This window comes from Gopherus flavomarginatus, chromosome 4, assembly GCF_025201925.1.
Source record: "Gopherus flavomarginatus isolate rGopFla2 chromosome 4, rGopFla2.mat.asm, whole genome shotgun sequence".
In the NCBI taxonomy this organism is placed as follows: domain Eukaryota; kingdom Metazoa; phylum Chordata; order Testudines; family Testudinidae; genus Gopherus; species Gopherus flavomarginatus.
In genome coordinates, this window is record NC_066620.1 from 199,990,227 (window position 1) to 200,017,133 (window position 26,907).

The 26,907-nt window shown below is 40.8% G+C and overlaps 1 protein-coding gene across 2 annotated transcripts in view; it reads right to left on the reverse strand.

Annotated features, from left to right (window-relative positions):
• The window catches only part of ATAD2B (ATPase family AAA domain containing 2B), a 162,276-nt gene that overhangs the window by 23,139 nt on the left and 112,230 nt on the right, over nucleotides 1-26,907 (reverse strand). For both annotated transcript variants that reach the window (XM_050950617.1, XM_050950616.1), the window contains exon 24: nucleotides 21,257-21,394. In XM_050950617.1, coding sequence (XP_050806574.1) covers nucleotides 21,257-21,394 — 138 coding nt within the window. The remainder of the gene's footprint in view (nucleotides 1-21,256; nucleotides 21,395-26,907) is intronic.

The window sequence follows — 26,907 nt, forward strand, 5'->3', positions numbered from 1 at the left end:
GCCCCGCCCCCTTCCCCACTCAGCCCCTCCCCCCCGCCCGCGTCCTTCCTCATCCACTGGCTTGCTGTGTCCCTCCTCAGTCCCTCATCCACCACTCACCTCTCCACCCGCCACTCATCCCTATGGTGCCGACTTCCCCTCTCCCGGGTGCGTGCTCGCCCACTTCCCGCCTCTTTCCGCCCCTGCACCACCCTCACCTCGCCCCTGTTCCACCTCCTTCCCCCAACTCTCCCCCCCCGCCCTGCCTCTTCTCTGCCTCCTCCCCTGAGCGCACTGCGTACGCACTCCTCCCTCCTAGAAAGCGCTAAGCATTGCCAAACAGCTGTTTGGCCGTGGGAAGTGCTGGAGGGGGGTGGAGCTGGGGGGAAGGGGAGAAGGAGGTGAGGAGGGAGGAGCTTGGCTGCAATTTTTCCCCGGGGGTGCTCCAACTCTGGAGCACTCACAGGGTCAGCGCCTCCCTCCTGCTGCCCTCCATACATTGATCGGGACGCAGGACAAAGGGTTAAATATCGGGACAGTCTTGATTTTATCAGGACATCTGATCACCCTAGGCATGGGTCACTTGCTGATGGATTCTCTGCACCTTCAAGTCTTTAAACCACGATTTGAGGATTTCAATAGCTCAGACATAGGTTAGGGGGTTGACACAGGAGTGGGGGGGTAAGCTTCTGTGGCCTCCGTTGTGCAGGAGGTCAGACTAGATGATCGTAATAGTCCTTTCTCACCTTAAAGTCTATGATTCTATCTGAAAAGTGTATACATACTATTGTTATGAGTAACCTCTAAGAATACTAGAGCTGAAAGAGTTTTGAAAAAAAAAAAAAAACACCACAATCTCCCCGCTTAGTTTGTTTATTCAACAGCACTTTCTACACAGTCAGTTTCACAGTACTATAAGGATCAGCTGCATTTGTATCATGCACAACTTCGGTGCAGCTTGTATACACTTCTCCAGGTTCTGCAAGAAGGCATTCACCAATAATAGAAGCAGAAAAATTCAAACTGAAGGTGCTGAAGCAGGTGTATACAGAGACAAAGCTCCACTTTCGGGGGACTCCAAATATGCTTGCTCTCAGGCCTACTAAAAAAGATGGTCTAGGTATACTTGGTCCTGCCTCAGCATGGTGAGGTGAAGAAGGAGGGACTAGATGATCTCTCGAGGTCCTTTTGGACCTATATTTTTATGGTTCTATGATCCTTACAAAATACAGCAGGGGAGCAGAAACCATACAACAATTCTTTAAAGGAATTTTCAAATAGCAGAGGACTTACTTTTTAAAAGGTTCTCCATCAGAAAGTTGAATTTTTTAAAAAAACTTAATTTAAAACAAAAAAAGCACAGTTCCTTTAATGTCGGTTCTTTGCTATAAGTAAAAGATTAAATATTTATCACCTCCCAATTTCTATATCAGATGTGGTCAGTTTACCAGTATAATACATTTGTTCTGTCAGCACTGCAAACTCATCCTGGGATCAGAGCCCATGATTCAAATACTTAAGCACATGCCTACATTTAAGCATGTGAGAAATCCCACTAAAATAAATTAAATTATTCATGTGCTTACAATTAGATGCGTTTAGTGCTTTGGAGAATCAGGGCCAGAAAGTCTAACTGGGTTCTTTCCAGTTAATGCATCATCACCATAATAGAAGTTCAAGACCAAACTAGGCCTTGCCACATCTGTGCAAGCTTAGCTTCATAGGTGTAACTAACCGGAGACATAGTGATCAAAAGAAGTGAATCACAAGCCCTCTCTTTAAGCTGTATTGTCTTTTATTGATAAGAAAAAACAGAAAAAAACTTATTTTCATCATTAAAGCAGCACACACAGAGGGAACCAATCTGTTGAATAAGACACTGCATTTTTAAAGAGTTACTTCCCATAGAAGAAGTGCTTTTATGTTGCAATACTGACACTAATAATAATAAAATAAATAATAATAATAATAGGCGATATATCCATCTCCTAGAACTGGAAGGGACCTTGACAGGTCATCAAGTCCAGCCCCCCGCCTTCACTGATTTTTTCCCCAGATCCCTAAGTGGCCCCCTCAAGTATTAAACTCTCAAACCTGCGTTTAGCAGGCCAATGCTCAAACCATTGAGCTATCCTTCCCCCCAATATTATTTCCAATTTAATATAATCACTGAGAAATTAAAAATAAAAAATTGATGGTATTTGGCAACATACATTATACAGTGGGAGCCCTTCTTGCTGACTGTAATAATTATAACGATAGCACAGATCAAAACAATATTCAAGTTATGTTGCCTTCTATTCACTTTAGTCACCCAAAACATGGCTAAATCTGTACTCCTTTCCTTCCTTCCCAAACTCTCCTCACTTCTCACTTTGTGGTCTACATCACTAAGTCTCGTGACTTAGATGTTGTCTTTAACTCTGGCATTAGCTTAGACGAGGGGTAGTCTATTTGTTGTCAAGGTCCAAATTTCTTGCTCAAGGTATAGTCAAGATCAGACTCCAGAGAAGAAAATAAAAAATAATAATAAGTAAATAAAAAGATTTCAGGTCCATTCAAAAGCATCTGGAAATCTGGATCTGGCCCACAGTCCACCTATTGATTACCCCTGGCTTAGACCTAGACCTGTAAACCAAGCAGTGACCAAATCTTGCTGCATCTTCCTCCACTCTCTCTAAGATCCAGCCCTTTTCCTCTGTCCACGAAGCTAGAACTATCTCCAGACTGTTCCCATCCTGACAGCTGCAACCTCCTCCTCTCAGGTTTTCAAGACTCCAGTTCAGGTCCACTGAAAACATTACTGCTAAGATCATTTTCCTGATCCATCAAACTGACCATGCCACCCCTCTCGAGTCCATTAATTCATTGGCTTTCCCTTTTTTCACCAGGTCACAAATGCGCTTCCATGGCTTCCTTTTAAGGTCTTTCACAGCTTGGATTTTCCATACTAATCTATTTTATTTTATTACATAGCGCCCCACTATCAATGCTAGCCTTTACTGCCCGTTTGTCCGCTTCTCTCACAAGAACTTTGTGCTATCTTCCATGCTCCCCTTTATGCATGTGATGCCATCCTTGAATTAGTTTGTAAGGCCATTGCCTTGTCCCATCTACAAATTTCTCCTTAAGATCGCTATCTACTGTTATGCTTATGAGTAACTGCCAAATGATAACAGCAAAGTAGATGGCCAGTTGTTGCTACATAGATTAATCTTATTTGTTTATACCTTGTTTTCTATATGAAAACAATTAACTGATTCAAAACCATCCCCCTGTGCATGGAGCCTATGTCCTACACGACTATGACTTCATGATTCTCCAGACTAAACAAACCCAATTTTTTCAATCTTTCCTCAGAGGTCATGTTTTATAGACCTTTAATCATTTTGTCGCTCTCCTCTGGACTTTTTTCCAATTTGATTTGTCCACATATTTCCTGATATGTGGCACCCAGAACTGGACACAATACTCCAGCTGAGGCCTTATTAGTGCTGAGTAGAGTGGAAAAATTACTTCTCATGTCTTGCTTACAACATTTCTGCTAATACATCAAGAGTATCAGCGAGGTAGCCGTGTTAGTCTGGATCTGTAAAAGCAGCAAAGAGTCCTGTGGCACTAACTATAGCTGTTAGTCTATAAGGTGCCACAGGACTCTTTGCTGCTTTTACATGATTTTGTTAATTGTTTAAAAAAGACTCATCCACCTCTTTTTCCTCCTTAGGTGGTCTATAATAGACCCCTACCATGGCATCGCCTTTGTTTTTTACTCTTTTTATCTTTTCCCAGAGACTTTCAACAAATCTGTCTCCAATTTCCATCTCAACCTCAGGACAAGATCTCCTCTTTTCTTCCCCCTTGCCTGTCCTTCCTGAGCAACCTGTACCCTTTGTGACAAAGTTCCTCCTCTACCTTGGTGGGTCCTGCGCTTATTGGCAGATTTGCTCACCTCAGTGATCTCCCTCAAGTCTGGATCAACTCCTCCTGTGTCTGATCAGGAGTTGGGAGGTTTGGGAGGAACCCGGGCCCGCCCTCTACTCTGGGTTCCAGCCCAGGGACCTATGGATTTGCAGCTGTCTATAGTGCCTCCTGGAACAGCTGTGTGACAGCTACACCTCCCTGGGCTACTTCCCCAAGGCCTCCTCCAAACACCTTTATCCTCACCACAGGACTTTCCTCCTGATGTCTGATAATGCTTGTCCTCCTCAATCCTCCAGCAGTACACTCTCTCACTCTCAGCTCCTTGCCCTCTTGCTCCTAGCTCCGCACACATGCTCCTTCTCCTCTGGCTCCTCCCCATCCGACTGGAGAGAGCTCCTTTTAAAACCCAGGTGCCCTGATTAGCCTGCCTTGATTGTCTGAAGGTGTTCTAATCAGCCTGTCTGCCTTAACTGGTTCTAGCAAGTTCCTGACTACTCTAGTGCAGACCCTGCTCTGGTCACTCAGGGAACAGAAAACTACTCACCCAGTGACCAGTATATTTGCCCTCTACCAGACTCCTGTACCCAACTGGTCTGGGTCTGTCTCACCTTCTATACAAATATTCCAGTCATGGGTATTATCCCTCAAGTCTCTCATGCCAACTATGATATAGCTGTGTTTATTCATCAGTATTCTAGTTCTTCCTATTTATTCCTTATACTTATTGCATTAATATACAGATATCTAAGATATTGATTTGATTTCCCTCCATGTTCCTTCTTGCCCCAGCTATAACTGCCCATGCTCCCCCACAGATTCCTGCCCTTCACCAGGTCTCCATGTTTTTGACTTACCTGTGGGCTTTTGTCTCCTGCCTCCATCAAACCTAGTTTAAAGCCCTCCTCATTAGCCAGTTTGTATCCAAAGATACTCTTCCCTTTACTCAACAGGTGAGCCCCATCTCTGCTCAATAGTCCTTCCCCCAAGAACAGCACCCCATGGTCAAGGAAGCCAAAGCTCCCTTGGTGACACCATCTACATAGTCACGCATTCACCTCTAGGATGCATTAGTCTCTGCCTGGGCCCCTAGCTTTGACCAGAAGGATTGAAGAGAACATCACTTGCACCCCCAGCTACTTCACCTTTACTCCCAGAGCCTGCCAGTCACTTCTGATCTGCTCAGGGCATACCCCGCAGTATTATTAGTGCCTACATGAATCCAAGGGGTAATAGTCAGAGGGTTGGATGATTCTTGACAATCCATCTGTAACATCTCAGATGCAGATGCCTCCCAGGATGTTACATCAGGATGACAGAAGGGCGCCTTCGACCCCTTGGGAGTGGTGGCTGCTATCCTCCCATACTTTGGGGTACACAGCTTCTCCTCCTCCAACTTTGCAGGCAATTCCTCATCCCCTATTGCCAGGTTAGAATAACTGTTTTTCATCATTATGGTCAGTAGGTTGGGAGCACGGATGGAGCACAGCCTGCTGCCTGAAGTAACCAGCAGCCAGTCTCCTCCCCATGACAGAGCCATAGCCTCCTACCTCAGTGGTAAGACAGCTGTCTTCTCTAGCCAGATAGCTTCCTCAGCCTTGGAGGTATCCATATGAATATTCTCAATTAATTCCTTGTGTGCATGGATGCTCTTCAGCCTAGCCACCTTCTCCTCTAGCTCTCCCAACCTGCTTTCTGAGAGATTTCACCAGCAGGCACCTTTCACACTGGATGATTTCCTCAGCCTGGTTTTCTATGAAAGGGAATGCAGGCCACAGTCTACAAATCCACACCAAGATTTGGACAGAGGCATCCATAGCCAGGGTCTTTGTCTGGACACAGGTGCGCATGGAGGAGACAGGAGCAGCACTGACACTGGCAATGTGGCCTTTCCTAATCACAGCGATTACATTGTGACTCCTTCCTCCCGTTTGCTGTCCCTGGTTTGCTAGTTCCTCTTGGTCGCTTAGCCTCTGACTTTTAAAACCGTCTGTCATATGGCATACCAACCCCATTGTCAATCGCACAGGGGGAATGTGATCTCAAGGCTGACTGAAGCTGACCAAAGATGATCTAGGGAACAAAGGCTCAAACAGTCCCTAAACACACAATTCCAACTGACACTGTAACTTGAAGTAACCCAAAAGAGAAAGAAAAACAACAAACCACCAAACAAGCTCACTCACCCCAAGATTAGAAGAGAAGATTGAAGGGGGATATGGTAACAGTCTTCAAGTATACAAAAGATTGTTATAAAGAGAAGGGCGATAAATTGTTCTCCTTAACCACTGAGAATAGAAGTAGTAATGGGCTTAAATTGCAGCAAGAGAGATTTAGGTTAGACATTAGGAAAAACTTCCCATGTTTAACTACCCTTACAGCTAGGAACAAAATTACCTAGAGAGGTTGTGGAAGGTTCATGATTGTCTAAACTGTTCTTAAAAACCTCCAAACACCTGTCACGGATAGTATAGATAATACTTAGTCCTGCCTCAGTGCCAGGGACTGGAATAGCTGACCTGTCAAGGTCCCTTGCAGTCCTACACTTCTATGATTCTACCCATCAGCCCCACTCTCTCCATCAACAATTACTCTACCCATTCCCTTGTTATCTAAACAATTGCACACCTTTCCAAAAAAAACAAAACAACATGTTTACTATGATACATAGCAAGAAACTTGATGTTCTCATAATTTTTATTCAAATTCTTTAAACTGATACTGAAATTCAAAAAGCTCCATAAAAGTGCACTGGGTGGGTGATGATGGTAAATTACTTTGATGAAAACAATAGTCTATATTTATATTAACACACATATATTTGCATGTATTACTACACACACACACACACACACACACACACACACACACACACACAGTCTTACCTCTGCTTTATTAACAAACTGTTCTCAGCCCAATACTAATTAAGATTATTTTTGTCTATGTTTCACATGAGAGGGAAAGTTCAGTCACCATTCAGTTCACAGATTTTTGTTTCCATTTTATTTTACAAACTTCTAATGAAATGAATGGGCAACACGCATGACAAGACATAGAATATGAACAAATATTCTACAAGCTTTGCGTGATGACAACTTATTGTACAGGATATACATGGGTGGGTGGGGTTCTGTGGCCTGCCTTGTGCAGGAGGTCAGACTAGATGATCAGATTGGTCCCTTCTGACCTATGAGTCTATGAGTCTAACCTAGTGTGGAAAAATATTTGATTTTATTACAAGTATATGGCCCTTAAGGTCCTACAAAGATGACCTGTAGTAATATAATAGCTTAAGCTTACACAGCACCTGTACAAATACACTATACAGACTAAGAATGACCTCACACACCATTGAAATGCAGCAAGATGTGGATTGGGAAAATCCAACTCTCCCTTAGTTCCTTCACCAATACAAAATCCAGGTGTTACAGGATTCTATGGTAGTGGGAAATGAGGGGAGATCACTGAATCTCTATGGACAACAAATCTAGAAGAAACACATTTACTGTAAGGTAAGTCACCATATCTTTGAGTGCTTGTCCATATATATTTATACATTCCATTTTTGGTAACTTACAAGCAGAGATGAAAGAGTCTAGCTGAACAATGATTATAAGACAGTCATGCCAACGAGTACATCAGATACATTGATGATGTTACTATGGAATAATGTTGGATAAATGTGTACACTGAACTCCAAGTAGCTGCCATACATATCTCTACTATTAAAACTTTTCTCAAAAATGCTACAAGGGCTGCTTGAGCAATCACAGAGTGGGCTGTAACCCTCAATGGTAAATCTAAATTGGCTATTTAATAGCACAATTTAATGCATTCAGAAATCCAACTAGAAAGTGTGTGTTGATATAACCTGTCCTTTCACCCTATATCCATAACCTACAATCAATCTAGGGCACATCCTAAATGGCTTAGACCTGTCCAGGTAGAATGAAGGTTATGGTTATCCAAGTTATGAAGTTTAGCTTCCTCCTTGTATTTGTTGGAACATGGATGAGGGAAAGAAAAGAGTCAGATATATTATTTGGTTGAGATGGAAATTACAGATTATTTTAAGCAGGAACTTCAAGTTAGGTCTCAAGGTCACCCTCTCTTTATGAAATACCATGTATGGAAGTCCTGTCACGAGTGCTTGTTTCCCCCCAGCTTCTAGCAGATATCTCTGCTACAAAAATGGCTACTTTGATGGATAAATTAAACAGGGAACATATAGCTAGTTGCTCAACAGTTGGACCCATCATCAACCAGTCAGTACAAGGGTGAGATCCCAAAGAGAAGACCCTGAACTGGGGGAATATACCTGCATAAGGCCCTTCATGAACCTAGCTACTGTAGAGTGTGAGAAGGTCAAATGTTCCTGAATTGGCAGATGGAAAGCTGAGATGATTGCTAGGTAGACCCTCAAAGTGCTCACAGATAGCCCAGAAATTCTTACCAATAGAAGGTATTCTGATATTTCAGGTATCTGAACCTGACAGAGAGATAACTGATGGTGGTATGCCTAGACCGCATCTCTTCCACTTAGAGTAATCAAGCCTCAGAGTCCACAGGTCAGGCCCACAGATGTTAAGCAGCCAGTATCCATGCCAGAAGGTACAGGGAATGTGGACCCAAATGGAGAATCTGAAGCCTCTGTGGGATACCATATTGGGTTGAAGAGGCAACTGGATTGGAGGTTGAACAGAGAGATTCACTGAGATTTTGAACTAAACAACCTTGGCTTGCCTGGTGCTATTATGATCATTCTGGTGGAGTCCTGCCCTAGAGTTCTGATAACTATCAAGATTAGAACAATGGAATCAGATGGTAAGCATATATTAGACCCAGGGACCAGGGGATCAGGAATGTGTTGGATGAAGATCCTTGACTCTGCCCTGATCTGGAACAGAACCTGTGACTTTTTTTGGTCTTTGATGATGTTCCAGGTCTATGTCTGTTTGACCATGCCTGTCGAATGTATCTTGAATAATGGTATCTTTTACTGACCACTCATGGTCACTTTGAAACTGTCTGCTTCAATACGGCTGACATGGTCAGTACCGAAGGAGGTACCCTTTCCTACTGATAAATACCAGTGACTCTAGTACTGAAGAAACTATAAGGTCTCTCACAGTGTAGGATTTCAGTATGGAGTAAGCCAGTATTTTGGTAGGTGCATAGAAAAAAAGTGTTGGTACCGGGGCCTCAGTGACAAGAAGTTGGAACCAAGTAATTTCTGAAGTATTGATGATCTGCATATGCAGACTAGCCAGCAGGAATAATCTGAAGACGAGTGCTCAGGATTTTCATCCCCAGCACTCCAAGGTCTGACGAGGAATGCACTGGCCTCCTCAAAAAGAGTGACTTCAGGTGAAACTCTAGCCTTGAACTCTCCAAGAACAATTTACAGATGGCACATCACTGAGATATAATAAGCATTTTGTGTGCCCATTTTTAAGAGGCATTAGTGTCTCTCATGAAGGGCAGTGTCTAAAGCCGGAGATCTGTGTTCAGTCGTGACTGGTCCCGGTGCTGGTAAAATTTTAAACAAAGAAGAAAAAGTTGTTTCTTCTTACATATCAAAAATATTTTAGGTTAACCCTAATGACTAAATACCTGTCTATTTACAATACAATTGACAGACCGCACAGCGGGCAAGAAGCTCAGACACTGCAAGTTGCAACTCGTAGCCAGTGATAAGGAACTGAGGAACAGTTGGGGATAGCCCAAACCATATATGCTCTTGGGTGGGAAAGACAAGGATATTCAGAGCAATGATGCAACCCCAATGAACACTGCTGGCCAGAACAATCTGAACTTGAGTACACAGGGGGCATACTGACCAAAAGTGGAATATATATAGACAAGTATTCAAAAAATGAACCTGACTTCTCTTACTCAAGAAGGGAGATAGGAAACACAAATATGTAATCCTTCCATAATTTAGCACAAACCTTCTCCCATTCCAATCGTTATATATCATTACAACAGTTAATTTTGGGATAGGACAGAGACACAAAAATTAAAAAGAAAAATTACGCCAATTAAAAGAGAATGAAAACAGATTAATTCTATCTGTGGAGTCCAGTTATACACAGTCAATCTATATGGTCCAGAAACTTAGTACTCCTGTTGAGCATCTCCATAAGTGGTAGCTAATACAGGTATTGACATGACTAGCCAATCCAGCTGGCTCTTCAGACCCACTAAATACCATCCTTCATATAGCAATAATGTGAGGTAATTATGAACAACTGCAAAGTACCGCCTTTTACTTTGTTTATTAAAAAAAAATCCAGACAGATGTTTCAAATCATTGGCTAGAAGAGAATGTTGTGAACTCTTTTCACTGCAAGACTGGTTTCTCTGTCAAAAGGGGAAATAAAAATTAATGAAAAACAGAACCAAATAACATGGTTCAGAAAATAAAGAATGCAAAAGAAAAAGGTGGAAAACCAAATTACAGGTAGAAAGTCAAAAAACATTCTGTAACAATGTACAGCAACCTTCAACCCAATACTTTACACAATTTAATGCATAACAATCAGATACTTCGTTTACCATCTTGTACTAATACATGCAGTGTTCATGGTCAAAATGTTGATTTGAGTATAAACCTTTTGAACTCAGAAAAACTCACTTGCAACAGAAAAGGCTTTTCTTCAGTAGTCCTGTTCCTGGCCTGACATAAATGTTACATGGCTGGTGATTAGAATGTTTACAGACATAGGAAGACTTCTCATATAAAGGACTGGTCTACACTAGGGGAGGGGATCGATCTAAGATATGCAACTTCAGCTACGTGAATAACGTAGTTGAAGTCGAAGTATCTTAGATCGAGTTACCTACTGTCCTCACGGCGTGGGATCGATGTCCGTGGCTCCCCCTGTCAACTCCGCTACCATCATTAGCATTGGTGGAGTTCCGGAGTCAACAGGAGCGCGTTCAGGGATCGATATATCGCATCTAGGTGAGACGTGATATATCGATCCCTGAGAAATTGATTGCTACCCGCCGATATGGCGGGTAGTGAAGACGTACCCAAAGAGAGGCTGAATAGGTTGGGACTATTTGAGTTAGGGAGGAGACAAATATGAAGGGTGTTGAGAGAAAAGTGTACAAGAGAAAAAAATACAGAAAAGGTAATTCAGAAGCTCCCATTGGTTTTATCATAACACAAAACAAAAAGATTCAATTAAACTGAATGGCAGCATATTTAAAAAGAACAAAAAAATATTTTTATACAATCCATAATTGGTCTATGGAACTCATTGCCATCAGATACTGAGAACAAGAGTTTAACAAGATTAAAGAAGCAACTAGAGAGTCAAGAGTAACAAAAACATCCATAGCTTCATTATAGGATTTTTTAAAAAAAATCAGATGCTATAAAAGCCTAATTCTTAAAGGCTTATAAAGGCATTAACTAATATAGCCAAGAACTTTGCCTCAAAAATCAGCAATATATGATTGTCAACTGTGGGATTTCTTGCACCTTACTGTTCTAGGTCATGTTAGAGACATGAAATTGCTCTAAATGAAACAATGCTCTGATCCAGAAGGTCAATTCTTGTATGTTCCTAATACAAAACTTTGTATGGCATGGTCATGATCTATGGTAGTTGTCTGAGCTCAGGCTAGAAAACCAGGGATTCCCAACTTCTAATTTCAGATAGTAACTGCATCCTCAAACACTCAATGTCAGTAATACCTACCTCCACTTCATTATAAGATTGTTTTGAGGATTAATTAGTATGTGTAACTCACTTTGAAGTATCAGAGGGGTAGCCGTGTTAGTTTGGATATATAAAAAGCGACAAAAAATCCTGTGGCACCTTATAGACTAACAGACGTATTGGAGCATAAGCTTTCATGGGTGAATACCCACTTTGTCTGTTAGTCTATAAGGTGCCACGGGACTCTGTTGCTTTTTGAAGGTGAAGATTTTTTTTCAAGTTTTAAAAAGTTTTCTCTAAAGTTCAGAAGGCTTGTCAACTAAACCACCCCCGTAAGAGGCTGTGCCGTCTATTATTTGAAATGAAGCAATATAGCAGCGACCTGTATGGCTGGGTCTATACTTCTTGCCCACAATTGTTTTACCTTTGTTATGCTATCATCACTGCAGTTCTATTAGAAGCAGCAACACTTGGAACATTAGCCTGACAAGGCATCAGCAGCTACCAGCATTTTAACCAGTGTCAGTCATCTTAACCCTTCAGTTCCAAGTGACAGTTAAAATGCCATCAGATACTGGTGCTGAAATTCCAGAGTAAACAGTGCAGATTTTGGTCCCAAATGCAGAAACTGGTTAAAATTGCAAAAATATTGGGCAGCCAGTCTTCCCTCTCCTCCCTCAGGCTCTCTCACTTGTTTTACAGTCACTAGTCAATGCTAGTTAACTTCTGCTAAGCAGTCAGAAGTCATCACAAAGAAAATGGAAAGGAAACTGAATAAATGGAATTTGAGTGGAGGGAGTGAGAATGAAAAGAGGATGAGAAACGAAAATAGAATTTTTTCTTTTTAACATTGCTATAGAAAAATTGTCACCATCCAAAAAACAAACAAAAAAACACTCAGAAGAGCTTTCTTTACCCTTCCACCTGAGGGTTAACAGACATCAAAACTTAGGTCATTTGCAAATACTGGTGAAGACTAATCTATCCGAAGCCACAGCTTTTACTTAAATAATACACTAAACACTGGTTTTATTCAGGAAGTACTTATTCCCCCCAGTCATTTCCTTGGTTGGTCTCAGCAACAGGCAGCTTCGCAGACAGCATGGCTTACTCTAGTAGGATAAAGTCAGTAATATGTTTCTCCTACTATTTTTACTTGCTATGAAATTTTAATCTGAAGTTTGGAATTTAATTCTATTTTTAATACTTCACTAGCTTTAAAATAAATCTACAAGAATTTTCCTTCCTGCAATTGTCAAACACGGATAAGATATTTGGAGCACCTCTCACTCCACATAACAAGCTGTGCAGGTTCTTATGCAAGGAGAACAGCACTTGATCAGTCTATTCCACCAATTTAATACCGTTCTATTGAATACAGCAAAAAAGCAAATCTTCCCCACAGGGACCATCTGGATGTAATATTGAAGCATCTGACTGTAAGATAGCAAAATAATGTGCTACATGCTCCATCTACTGGCAAGACACAGCAATATGAACACAGTTTTATTGCAGCAATATTGCCATAGTTAAAGGGGCACTTCTAGCTGTTGTAGCCTCAAAAATCTATTTTTAACTGCTTCAGCAGGGCCCACACACACCATCAGCACCACTTCTCTCTCTCTCTCTCACACACACACACACACACACACACTCGTGCAATACCACTGTAAACCCCATTCACCATTCACTCATGTCACTGTTGTGGTCCCACAAAACTTACACCCAAGTCACAATAGTGTCACCTCCATATAGGGCAAGGTTAGATGCCATGGTGATAAAACACCCTTGAGTCCACATGATCCCTGTCTACACTACATCTTTCCTTGTTGCTAACACTGGTGTGGATCTGATGAACAGGTTCCCTATTTTGCCAGGGTACAAGGAGCCCACACAAAGCTATTTTCAGCAAATATTCTCCATTGAAACTACCAGATTTAATATGCACAATTGTAAAAACATTGAAAAATGCCAGAGCCTAGGACAGCCAACAATGTAACTGAACTAGAGGTAACAAACAGTGTCGGGATTTTATATTTTTGGTATTTATTTTAAATTAATTTTAATCTGACACTCCAATGGCCTATTTGCTAGCCAGGACCTCGGAATTGCTATAGCTTCATTTTATAATTGCAATCTCTACTATTTTCTTTTATATATTTAGTAAACACTGGGTTTTGTCTGTATACACAGCAGAGCTCTAACAGCTTTGGAAAAGGATGAAGAACTTAATACCAAAGAAAAGGCAAGATATACCCCTCAAAAGTGCTAGTAAAAGATTCTGACCCTACAAAAATATTTTACCCAAAAAACTAAAGTCTACCTGCACTTACGTTACTGCTTAAGAAATCTGACTGACAGTAAAAAAAATCATAGAGGTAAGAATGATCCATGTTTTCAAGGTAATGTGAAGTAGAATTAACTATCAAGTCAAAGCGTGAAAACACTATGCCAGGGATATTATGAAAATACCAACAACACTGAACTTTACAATATGGATAGTGAGGCACAAGAGAAGTAGCAAACACAATCAGAAGCATATGGTCACATTTAGCTCTTGGTGTAAACCCAGAGTAACTTCATTTACTTCAGTGGATACCAATATATCAGAAGAGAATGTAGTTCATAATAAAGAATAGGCTAAACTGAGCCAAGTTGAAGGCACCTGTCAGTTGGTATTTTCAGGGATGAATTTTCAATTCCTATTGGAATAATCCTTTTAAGTCATCTACAATGTGACACAGCTTCAACCAATGGTAGTAAAAATGGAAGCCACAACTTAGATGCAGCTCACTTGCCCTTTCCACCATGTCATCTAGGGTGACCAGACAGCAAGCTGAAAAATCAGGACAAGGAGTGGGAGGATAATAGGCACCTATATAAGACAAAGCCCCAAATATCGGCACTATCCCTACAAAACCGGAACAGCCGGACATCCTAATGTCATCTAACCCTGAGAAACACAATTGCACTGATACAGAGAGAGGCCTTGAGCTTTAATCAGTGAGAAACAACCATTCCAAAATACATTACTAACATTAAAATTAAAAGTATGGCACCAATTTCACAAAGTAGAAAATAGGTGAAATCCAAATGATGGCATTTGTGATATAAAAAATGCACAAGTCTTGGTTATTCTTGACCATAAATCTTTATTTGATAAAATGTAACTTCAATTCTTTGCTAAACTTGTTTTAGTAGTAGTTCAGCATAAACAATCCTATCTTTTTTTTTTACGATTTTGCAAAGCCATTGAAATATTGGAGGGAAAAAAAAAAGTCTCATAAGAACATAAAAACGGCCATACTGGGTCAGACCAAAGGTCCATCTAGCCCAGAATCCTGTCTACTGACAGTGGCCAATGCCAGGTTCACTCCCTCTGGGGCACCTAACAGGTAATCATCAAGTGATCTCTCTCCTGCCATCCATCTCCACCCTCTAACAAACAGAGGCTAGGGACACCATTCCTTACTCATCCTGGCTAATAGCCATTAATGGACTTAACCTCCATGAAATTATCTAGTTCTCGTTTAAACGCTGTTATAGTCCTAGACTTCACAACCTCCTCAGGCAAGGAGTTCCACAAGCTGACTGCACACTGTGTGAAGAACTTCCTTTTATGTGTTTTAAACCTGCTGCCCATTAATTTCATTTGGTGACCCTTAGTTCTTGTATTACGGGAATAAATAAATAACATTTCCTTATCTACTTTCTCCACATCACTCATGATTTTATATACCTCTATCATATCCCACCTTACGCTCCTCTTTTCGAAGCTCAAAAGACCTAGCCTCTTTAATCTCGCTTCATATGGGATCTATACCAAACCCCTTGTCATAAACGGATAGTTAAGAGTTAATAGAACAGAAGTACTTCATGTCTCTTTTGCCTGGAAAGGGTTAACAAGATCAGTGAGCCTGCCTGTCACCTGACCAGAGGACCAATCAGGGGACAGATACTTTCAAATCTTGAGGGAGGGAAGTTTGTGTGTGTGCTGTTAGAATTTGGTTGTTGTTCTCTCTGGGTTCTGAGAGTGACCGGACGTGCAACTAGGTTTCTCTCCAATTTCCCTGATACAGGTTCAAATAGATTCAAAATAGTAAGTACTAGGTGATAAGGCGAGTTAGGCTTATGTTTGTTTTCTTTATTTGCAAATGTGTATTTGGCTGGAAGGAGTTCAAATTTGTATTATGCTGAAAGGATTTTAATTTGTACTTGTATACTTAGGCTGGGAGGGTATTCCTAGTGTCTATAGCTGAAAGACCATGTAATATACTCCATCTTAAATTTACAAAGATAATTTTTACTGTTTTTTTCTTTCTTTAATTAAAAGCTTTTCTTGTTTAAGAACCTGATTGTTTTTTTATTCTGGTGAGACCCCAGGGGACTGGGTCTGGATCCACCAGGGAATTGGTGGGAAGAAAGGAGGGAAGGGGGAGAGAAAGGTTAATTTCTCTCTGTGTTAGGATTACTTTTTCTCTCAGGGAGAGTCTGGGAGGGGGAGAGAGAAGGAGGGGGGAAGGTGAATTTTCCTCTCTGTTTTAAGATTCAAGGAGTTTGAATCACAGTAATCTTAAAGGGTAACCCAGGGAGGGGAAGCCTGGGAGAGGCAACGGTGAGGGAAAGGGTTTACTTTCCCTGTGTTAAGATCCAGGAGGACTGGGTCTTGGGGATCCCCGGCCAAGGTTTTGGGGGGACCAGAGTGTACCAGGCACTGGAATTCCTGGTTGGTGGCAGCGCTACAAGTACTAAGCTGGTAATTGAGCTTAGAGGAATTCATGCTGGTACCCCATCTTTTGGACACTAAGGTTCAGAGTGGGGAATTATACCATGACACTCCTAATCATTTTAGTTGCCCTTTTCTGAATCTCTGCTAGTGCCTGTATATCTTTTTTGAGATGAGGAGACCACATCTGTACGCAGTATTCGAGATGTGGGCGTACCATGGATTTATATAAGGACAATAATATATTCTCCGTATTATTCTCTATCCACGATTCTTAGCATCCTGTTTGCTTTGTTGACTGCCTCTGCACACTGCGTGGACGTCTTTAGAGAACTATCCATGATGACTCCAAGATCTTCTTCCTGATTTGTTGTAGCTAAATTAGCCTCCATTATATTGTATGTATAGTTGGGGATTTTTTTTCCACTGTGCATTACTTTACATTTATCCACATTAAATTTCATTTGCCATTTTGTTGCCCAATCACTTAGTTTTGTGAAGTTCTCCACAGTCTGCTTTGATCTTGACTATCCTGAGCAGTTTAGTATCATCTGCAAACGTTGCCACCTCACTTTTTACCCTATTTTCCAGATCATTTATGAATAAGTTGAATAGGATTGGTCCTAGGACTGACCCTTGGGGAACACCACTAGTTACCCCTCTCCATTCTGAGAATTTACCATTTATTCCTACCCTTTGTTCCTTGTCTTTTAACCAGTTCTCAATCCATGAAAGGACCTTCCCTTTTATCCCATGACAACTTAATTTACATAAGAGCCTTTGGTAAGGGACCTTGTCAAAGGCTTTCTGGAAATCTAAGTACACTATGTTCACTAGTCCACATGTTTGTTTACCCCTTCAAAGAACTCTAATAGATTAGTAAGACACGATTTCCCTTTAAAGAAACCATGTTGACTTTTGCCCAACAATTTATGTTCTTCTAGGTGTCTGACAATTTTATTTTTTATGATTGTTTCAACTAATTTGCCCAGTACTGACGTCAGACTTACCGGTCTGTAATTGCCGGGATCACCTCTAGAGCCCTTTTTAAATATTGGCGTTACATTAGCTATCCAGTCATTGGGTACAGAAGCCGATTTAAAGGACAGGTTACAAATCATAGTTAATAGTTTCGCAATTTCACATTTGAGTTCTTTCAGAACTCTTGGGTGAATGCCATCCGGTCCCAGTGACTTGTTAATGTTAAGTTTATCAATTATTTCCAAAATCTCCTCTAGTGACACTTCAATCTGTGACAGTTCCTCAGATTTCTCTCATACAAAAGCCGGCTCAGGTTTGGGAATCTCCCTAACATCTTCAGCCATGAAGACTGAAGCAAAGAATCCATTTAGTTTCTCCGCAATGATTTTATTGTCTTTAAATGCTCCTTTTGTATCTCGGTCATCCAGGGGCCCCACTGGTTGTTTAGCAGGCTTCCTATTTCTGACGTACTTAAACATTTTGTTATTACCTTTGGAGTTTTTGGCTAGACATTCTTCAAACTCCTCTTTGGCTTTTCTTACTACATTTTTACACTTAATTTGGCAATGTTTATGTTCCTTTCTATTAACCTCACTAGGATTTGACTTCTACTTCTTAAAGGAAGTCTTTTTATCTCTCACTGCTTCTTTTACAAGGTTGTTAAGCCACGGTGGCTCTTTTTTAATTCTTTTACTGGTGTTTCTTAATTTGAGGTATACATTTAAGTTGGGCCTCTATTATGGCATCTTTAAAGTGAAATGCCTGCAAGCTGCATGGATGTTTTTTAGTCACTGTACCTTTTCGTTTCTGTTTAACTAACCCCCTCATTTTTGCATAGTTCCCCTTTTTGAAAATAAATGCCACAGTGTTGGGCTGTTGAGATGTTTTTCCAACCACAGGGATGTTATTTGTTGTTGTTATATTACAGTCACTATTTCCAAGCGGTACTGTTATAGTTACCTCTTGGACCACCTCCTGCGCTCCACTCAGGACTAAATCGAGATTTGCCTCTCCCTTGTGGGTTCCCATACCAGCTGCTCCAAGAAGCAGTCACTTAAAGCAGTCTCTTCTCCAATATGGTTCCCAAAGAGAAGATGCGCAACAACTTGCTTTATAAAAGGATTTATTATTATATGTTTCATATGACTTACCCCAATTTTTGGCAACTATTCTCTAAATGTTATGAACAAACCTCCTGGAAGAGAAAATTGATACGGAAGATGTTGCAACTGCATACAAAAAGACTACATCAAAGCTAGATCAACATCATATAAAGAAAAAAAAACCTGAATTTAGTTTCAGCCTTAAAGAAAAAAAAATGGAAGTCTGTTTCAGAAATGTTAACTATAAAGAAAAGTTTTGGTCCCATATAATTTTCTGATATTACTATTACGTTTCTAAGTCAAGTGTTGCCAAACCTTTTTGATAGCAAAGACTACCTCATCCCCTCCTAATTTCACTGACTTGTAAATTACAAAACATCCTACTCTGGCTCTAAAATAAATTATTCTCCCTCCATTCAGAATCAGTCCTTTCCAAACCAAATCATACACACACTATCCACATATTATGACAGTCATCAGAAATCTGTAGAAGGTACTACGGTCTTAAATCTCTCTTCCAAAGGATTTCCTTTTTTCCTTTCAATAAACAAAATAATCTAGGTAATAGTTAGTCCTGCTTCAATGCAAGGGATTAGACTAGATGACCTATTGATGTCCCTTCCAGTTCTACGATTCTATGATTATCTTCTGCAAGCCATTTTACCACCACCTCACAAAATCAGTCCAGCCCCACAATCTGCTGCCATTCAAGCTCCCTTGTTCCTTGCTTAGTCTGCTCTTCCTTTGCTTGAGGCTGTCCCCTCACTCCCTTCCCTGCTCCCAACTTTTCTCATGTTTGTTTCTAGGCCCTATTCCCCTCAGTTCTTTCTCACTTGTCTCCAGATCCTGTGCCTCCACCTCCTTGACCCTCTTCCCCAAGATACTGGTGGTCCATCCTGGCTATTCATTCAATTCTGGTTTCTTCCTCTAGTTCCCAGATACCTCACCCCAGTTCTGTGCAGCAGTCTAACCCAGCTCCCTTCTTACAACCTAGATTGCCTCCTGCCTGCTCCCAATCTCAACCAGACCCCTAGTTTTCCTCTCTCCCACTCTCCATAGTTCCAGATCTTCCCAAGGACAGTGCCTTGACAAGAGCTCAGTTTGCACTTGTATATTGGAGAAGTTGGCAGTTCCTTCAGTTGATGGCTCCTCGCTGTGCCCCTGAGACAACTACCAGTGTGTCACCAATAGAGGGTCAGGAAGAGAGAGGAAGGAAGCAGCAACTTCTTTTATACAATAGTGACTAGTGGCAGCTGACCCTCGTTTCCACAAGAGTCCTGGCTGGAAATGAAGGAACGAAACAGCAGCACAGCATCTCAGACACCACCAGGAAACACTCTGTGGACCACAGCGTGGCAATCTGTTTTAGGGCACAAAGACAGAGTGCAAACAATCTTGGGCAACCTTCTTGTCTACCTTTATTTTTGTGTACTGTGTCCACATTTTTCTTTATTCATGTGGCAAAATGAAAACATAGAAAGCAAACTTCTGCTTCCACTATTTTAGAACATCTCAGACATAAACAATTACTTCACAGTGCTGATTCTTTAATTCCGTAAGCATAGCAATTGAAGGAATGGGCAAGAAACAAGGCCACAAACACAGGCCACAGACTGGAATTATTTGATGCCAAATCTATCCTATACATTTCCAAAACATTTTTTGGTGCCAAGAAGGTAGTATCATTACCATGCCAAAAACATACACGAAGCGGGTGAGGTAATATATTTTACTGGACCAAATGCTATTGGTAGAAGAGACAAGTTTTCAAGCTACAGAGATCTCTTAGTCAAGCTTATCTCTTCCACCAACAGTTCTTGGTCCAATAAAAGATGTTACCACACCTTGTGTGTCTCATATCCTGGGAACAACACTCATGCCTAGACGGCTGCATGCACACAGCCCCTTTCCCCCAAAATACTCTAGAGAAAAAGGAAAGATCAGTGAAGAAATTCCCTATTTCGATCTACGTGAACTTCCCTAAGAAGTTATACAGTTTTTGCTTGAAATATTTATTATTGACCCCAAAGCTGATTCACTAGTCTCAGTGACTTGCCCACACACATTCCCTCTCATATGCCCCCTTATTCTGGTTTGTCAAATAAGCTCACATAGTACAAATTTTATAACCAAGCTCACTGCAGCTCATTTAATTACTTCTATCAGTAAACCACTCAAGAATAGTTAATAGTCCCTATTATTACCTAAAGCACACTCAGAAAACCTATACAGCATACCAAACCCAATAAAATACTTCTGTACTTTAGAATTGATGTCCTGATTCTGCAAGGTGCTAGACAACCTCATCTTCCATTCATTTAAATGAGATGAGTTGAGGGTGCCCATCAGCTTTTAGCACTGCACACTTAAGTTGCTCACACCTGGATCCATGCAAGCAAAACAAAGCCTACCAACATCTACCACAAAAAACTGCTCTTTAGACAACTTAACACAGGAAATATTTACTTTTGTACAAATGTGAAACACAAAAAACATAAGCTTAAAACCTTAAGATAATTCTAACCACAGAGAAAGATAATTTTTTACTTATTTTACACTGAAAAAAATATTTTAAAGCTATTGTAATACTTGTATCTTTTTTGCATTGCAAAAACAGTTTGAAATCCTGATTTCCACTTCCTTTCAATGGTTGCCTAAGCGAAGATTTAATGAAGTTGGAACATGGATGCCTCTTAAAGACACAAGAGCTGTGTGCTTAATGTGGTGGTTCTGCAGTGGAAATAAAAAATAAATCACTAACTAAAACAGATATTTTATAGAAATAATAGTCCTTTTCTAGGTGTGCATCAAATCCATGATCATTGCTCTCTGGGCTAGTGTTCTTTCTTCAATACAATGTGATCTGAAGTACTCACATGCACATTTATTTGCAGAGTTGTGCCAAACTGCTATTGCATTTTTTTGTTTGTTCCGAAATGCCTCTTCAACTCCAGTTTCTGTTTTCCGTACAGTGGAACCATGAGGATTTATTTGCTCTGCTGATACCGATAAGCCTGCACATAAAAGATAAGCATACCTATTTAAATAATCTGAGCTGCATAAACCAAACACAGAAAGAAGCCTAGAACATAGTATTGCATTAAAAACACAGCAATTAACATATTTAGATGGACATTGCTAAACCAAGATTTAAATGAATAATATTTGCTTTTAGCAGGCAATAGAATTTATTGGACATAAGATCTTAAAAACTGTCAGATCTGATGTCTTAAGGCTTATCTGCATTTGAAATGCTGCAGCAACACAGTTGTGTAGCACTTCAGCGTAAACACTGCCTACGTCGATGGGAGGGGTTCACTCATCAGCGTAGGTAATCCATCTCCCTGAGAGGTGGTAGCTAGATCAACAGAAGTAGTGTTGGGTACACCATGGGTTACGTCAGCTTAACTATGTCACTCAGGGATGTAGATTTTTCACACAACTGAGCAATGAAGCTGGGTCAACCTAACTTTTTACTGTAGACCAGACCTTAGGAAAATATGGCTCTTTGTAAGTCACATGATAAGCAACTTTACCAATTAATTCCATATTTTGGAACACAAACCTTATTTTTTTTAATCCAAATTTTCCTGTCCTACCCCAGATTACCTAAATGAAAGTATAAAATCCAAAAGCAACTTCACGTTGACAGTTTGCTATTTCTACTTATTTTAAATAAACATTTAATGTAAATATAAATTTGTATGAGCATTTTATAAAGGATTTCTATTCATGACACAATGTTCAATACAATAAAAGTCTTAGGATTCATTATATTCCCTCAATATATTTGAGGAAAAAAACTTTCCACATGAAAAATTAAGATATTTAAAAAAAAGTTTGCATTATTACTGTATTTTATAGACACACGCATGCACACTCCCTATTGCAAAGTGTATTTGTTTCCTCATATCAATAACAAGTAACAGAAATGATGAATGCTTTTTGCTTTTGCAACTAAACAGTCAGGTATAGTTGGTTACATTCTGTAATGTTAGTTAATCCAATATTTTCAGCCATTCTTTTTTTTTTTTTTTTCCCCAATTCATGGCATCTTCTGCGGTAATGAGCCTATTGCCACATTGTTTAGGTATGTTTTATAAAAGATTCCATAGATACACAGTTAAAGCAATATTTAGATAAACATTATGATTTGCTACATACCCACTGCTATGGCACATGCTTTTAATTACACGGGTACATACACCAAAGGTCCATCTAGTCTAGTGTCATGTCTCTGCTGAGAGTGGCCAGCCCCAGATGCTTCAGAGAAAGGTGCAAGAAACCCCAAAGTTGGCAGCTATGGGATAATTTGTCCCACATGGCAATCTTCATTTAACATCCAATAGTTAAGAGATTTTCATAAACCCCAAAGCAGTAAGTTTTATATTCCTTTTAAAACTTCTACAAACTATTTACTGTATTATAACTCTGTATATTCCTATTATGTATATCAATGTCCAATAAGTCTATAATGCTAAATTGTTGGTTTCAACAACATGCCGTCACAATGAGTTCCATAGTTTAATTATGCACTGTGTGAAGTGGTGTTTATTTTATCTGTTCTGAATTCACTGCCTTTCAGTTTCACTGTGTGTAGATTCCATATGGAGGTGATAGCAGTGTGATACAGTTTGAGACCCTTTTGGAGAGTCTTTGGGATGCTATCACTGCTCCTTTAGACCTTCCCGCAAAGGAAAGGAAAAGCCTAAGAGATTTCCTAAAGGTCTTCATCCCACCCAGGGAAGGCCAGGGCTCTCCTAATGTCTAGTGCATGCAATATAGCTTGTTATTATGGTGAGGCTTAGGGTAAAAGGTCAGGAAGTGAATCAGTTGATTTATGTGAAAAGACAAGGTCATCCTGGGGATGAACTTCTGGCGTGGTCCGAGAGAAACCTTGTCCCAAAAGAGTACTACATAAGGGTGGTGTGCCATTAGTGCTGTATCTCCCCTATTCTCACTGAGGCCATCACCACCAGGAAGGCTGTGTGTGAGCGAACAAATAGCCATGAGTTCAAAAGGCAGCCTGGTCAGCCTCTTTAGTACTAAGTTTAGGTCCCCTGCTGGAGTAGGATGTCTGGGTTGGGGGAAAATGTTTACTATACCCCTGAGGAATCTATTTGTGGTGGGGTGGGAGAGCACTGAGTACCCTTCTGTTTGTTCATGGAAGGCTGCTATGGCTGCTAGATGAACTTTTGAGTGAACTGAGAGATCGTCCTGATTTCTTGAGAGAGTCAGCATATAATCTAAAACAACTGGGAGAGTAGCAGATGTTAGGGAAATTTGTCTGGAATTACACCAGACATGAAACCTGGTCCACTTTTGCAAGTAGGTATGGTGGATAGCCAATTTTCTACTGTGTAGTAACACTGCCTGTGCCTCTGCAGAGCAGGACCTTTCTATGTACTGGAACCATGAAGGAGCCAGGCCTTAAACTGGAATATCCACAGGCTGGGATGGAGAGCGCGTCCTTTGTTCTGCAAGAGGAGGCATGGACTTGACTGGAGAGAGATTGGCAGGCATGTTGCCAGTTGTGACAGGTAAGGGTACCACATCTGTCTCAGCCAGGAGGGAATAATAAGTATAACATTTGCACTCTCTCCATGTTTAACAGTACTTTTGATAGTAGAGGGAATGGGAGAAAAGCGCAGACAAAGTCCTTGTCTCATGGAAGGAGGAGAGTGTCCTCTAAGCAGTGTTGTACTATTCTTGCCCTGAAGCAGCAGCATGGGCACTTCTTGTTCAGGTAAGTAGTGAACAGTTCTGTAGTCAGTGTCCCCCACCGCCTAAATATGTCATGTAGTATTGCTGAGTTTATCACCCATTTGTGGCCCTATGGGAACTTGCGACAGTGTTTGCTATCCAGTTTTGTACTCCTGGACGATAGGCTGCTGATACTGTGATGCTGCGGGAAATGTATCAGTTCCATAGCTTTAGTGCTTCTGTGCAAAGGGAGCATGATTTGACACCTCCCTGGCAATTTATTACTATATACATGCCACGTCTGTCAAGACTGTCATGTGCGTACCCTTGATCAGTGGAAGGAAGTGGCACAGGTGTTCCTGACCACTCTGAGTTCGAGGAGGTTGATGCAAAGAGACACCTCCATGGAGGACCATTTGCCACGTGTCATAAGATTGTTGAGTTATGCGCTCTATTTCATGAGGGACGTGTCAGTGGTGAGAAGTGACAATGAGAAAGTTTGTGAGAAGGGAATTCCTGGAAAGACATTTGCTGGGTCTTTGCACAAGTCCATAGAGTGTTCGACTTTGGTGGGCAGTGACAGAGGTTTGTATAGTTTGTATAGCTGAAACACATTTGGACGCACTTCATGTGAAGTTTGGCATGAGATATCACAGAAGTTGGAAGCAGTGTCTGGCTAATATTTTAGGGCTGGTGTGTATTGCCTCTAGGAGCATAGCCAAAGTGTGGAACCTGTGATGTGGCAGGAGCACCCTAGCCTATAACGAGTTGAGATCAGCTCCTATGAACCGCTGTACTGGAGTGAACATCTATTTTTGGACATTGATCTATAGATCCGGGTCCATGAACAAGTCTACAGAAGTTTGAGTAACCCGGTAAGCCTTGCTGAAGGAGCGGGCTCTGAGGAGACAAGCGTCCAGGTGAGGAAGATCATTATCTGCTGGGAGCGCAGGTGAGTCATGACTATGGATAAGACCTTGGGGAATACTCTCAAAGCTGATAAGAGCCCAAAAAGGAATACTCTGTATTGGTTAATGGTCCTGGCCCAGGATAAAGCTGAAAAACTCTCTCTGGGAAAGTAGGATTGATATGTGGAAATAGGTATCATGCAGGTGGAGGGCCGAAAACCAATCTCCCTGTTCCAAAGACGAAATAATTACTGCTACTGTGACCATCCTGAATTTTTGAGCATTGACAAATTTGTTCAGTGCTCTGAGGTCCAGTATGGGTCTCCAACTCCCTTCTTCTTGAGTATCAGGAAATTACCAGAGTAGAAACCTTTGCCACATAGGTATTGAGGTACAGGCTCTAGGGCTCCTAGACAGTGAAGGTGATCTATTTCTTGTCATAATAAACCCTCACGAAAAGAGTCCCTGAAGAGAGATGGAGAAGGGTGCTGAAAGCAGGTGGGAGGAGGTGAAGTGGATGGAGTACCCATTGTGAACAATTTCCAGAACCCATTGGTCGGATATTGTTCTTTCCAGTTGTGGAATAAAGCAAGGAGGTACCCAAATAGGTGTGAAGGGCCAGTCAGTAGTGGTTGGTTTAGGGGAGTGGTTTGTCGGTGCCTCAACCAAGATGTCAAAACTGATGTTTTGAGATAAGTGATTGTGAAGAGGAAGACTAGTGGCCTGATGGTTTACATCTGGAAAAACTGCATTTTTATCTTGAAGGTTCATAATAGCATTGTGTTGGGAAATGTGGTGCATGGGATTTATGCTGAGGTTGCAGACCATATTTTCTTTTTTGTCCAGGTGTATAAATACTTAATGACCGGAGAGTGGCCCTGGAGTCTTTAGGCATAAGGAGGAATGCATCAGTCTTCTCAGCAAACAATTTGGTGCTTTCAAAGGAGAGGTCCTCTACTGTAGTGTGTACTTCCTTAGTGAAGCCAGATAAGCACAACCAGGACGCTCTTCACATAACCACCATTGTAGAGATTGGAGCGGGCTGCTGTGTCAGGTGCATCAAACGCTCACTGGAGTGCTGTATTGGCCACCAGCTGTCCCTCACTATGGCCCAAAACTAGGGCTGTCAATTAATAGCAGTCGACTCACAATTAACTCCAAAAAATTAATCATGCTGTTAAACAATATAATATCAATTTAAATGTATTAAAGATTTTGGATTTTTTCCTACATTTTTTCCTACATTTTCAAATATATCAATTTCAATTACAACACAGAATACGAAGAGTATAGTGCTCACTTTATATTATTCCTGATTACAAATATCTGCACTATAAAAATGATTAACAAAAGAAATAGTATTTTTCATTTCACCTCATACAAGTACTGTAGCGCAATCTCATTACTATGAAAGTGCAACTTACCAATGTAGGTTTTTTGTTACTAACTTCACTCAAAAACAAAACAATGTAAAAATTTAGAGTCTACAAGACCACTCAGTCCTACTTCTTATTCAGCCAATTGTCAAGAGAAACAAGTTTGTTTACATTTACGGGAGATAATGCTGCCTACTTCTTAATTACAATGTCACCTGAAAGTGAGAACAAGCGTTTTCACTTTTGTAGCTGGAGTTGCAAGATATTTGTGTGTCAGATGCGCTAACGATTCATATGCCTCTTCATGCTTTGGCCATTGTTCCAGAGGACATGCTTCCAAGCTGACGACGCTCATTAAAAGAATAATGCATTAATTAAATTTGTGACTGAACTCCTTGAGGGAGAACTGTATGTCCTCTGCTCTGTTTTAACCACTTTCTGCCATATATTTCATATTATAGCAGTCTCAGATGATGACCCAGCACATATTTGTTTTAAGAACACTTTCACTGCAAATTTGACAAAATGCAAAGAAGATGC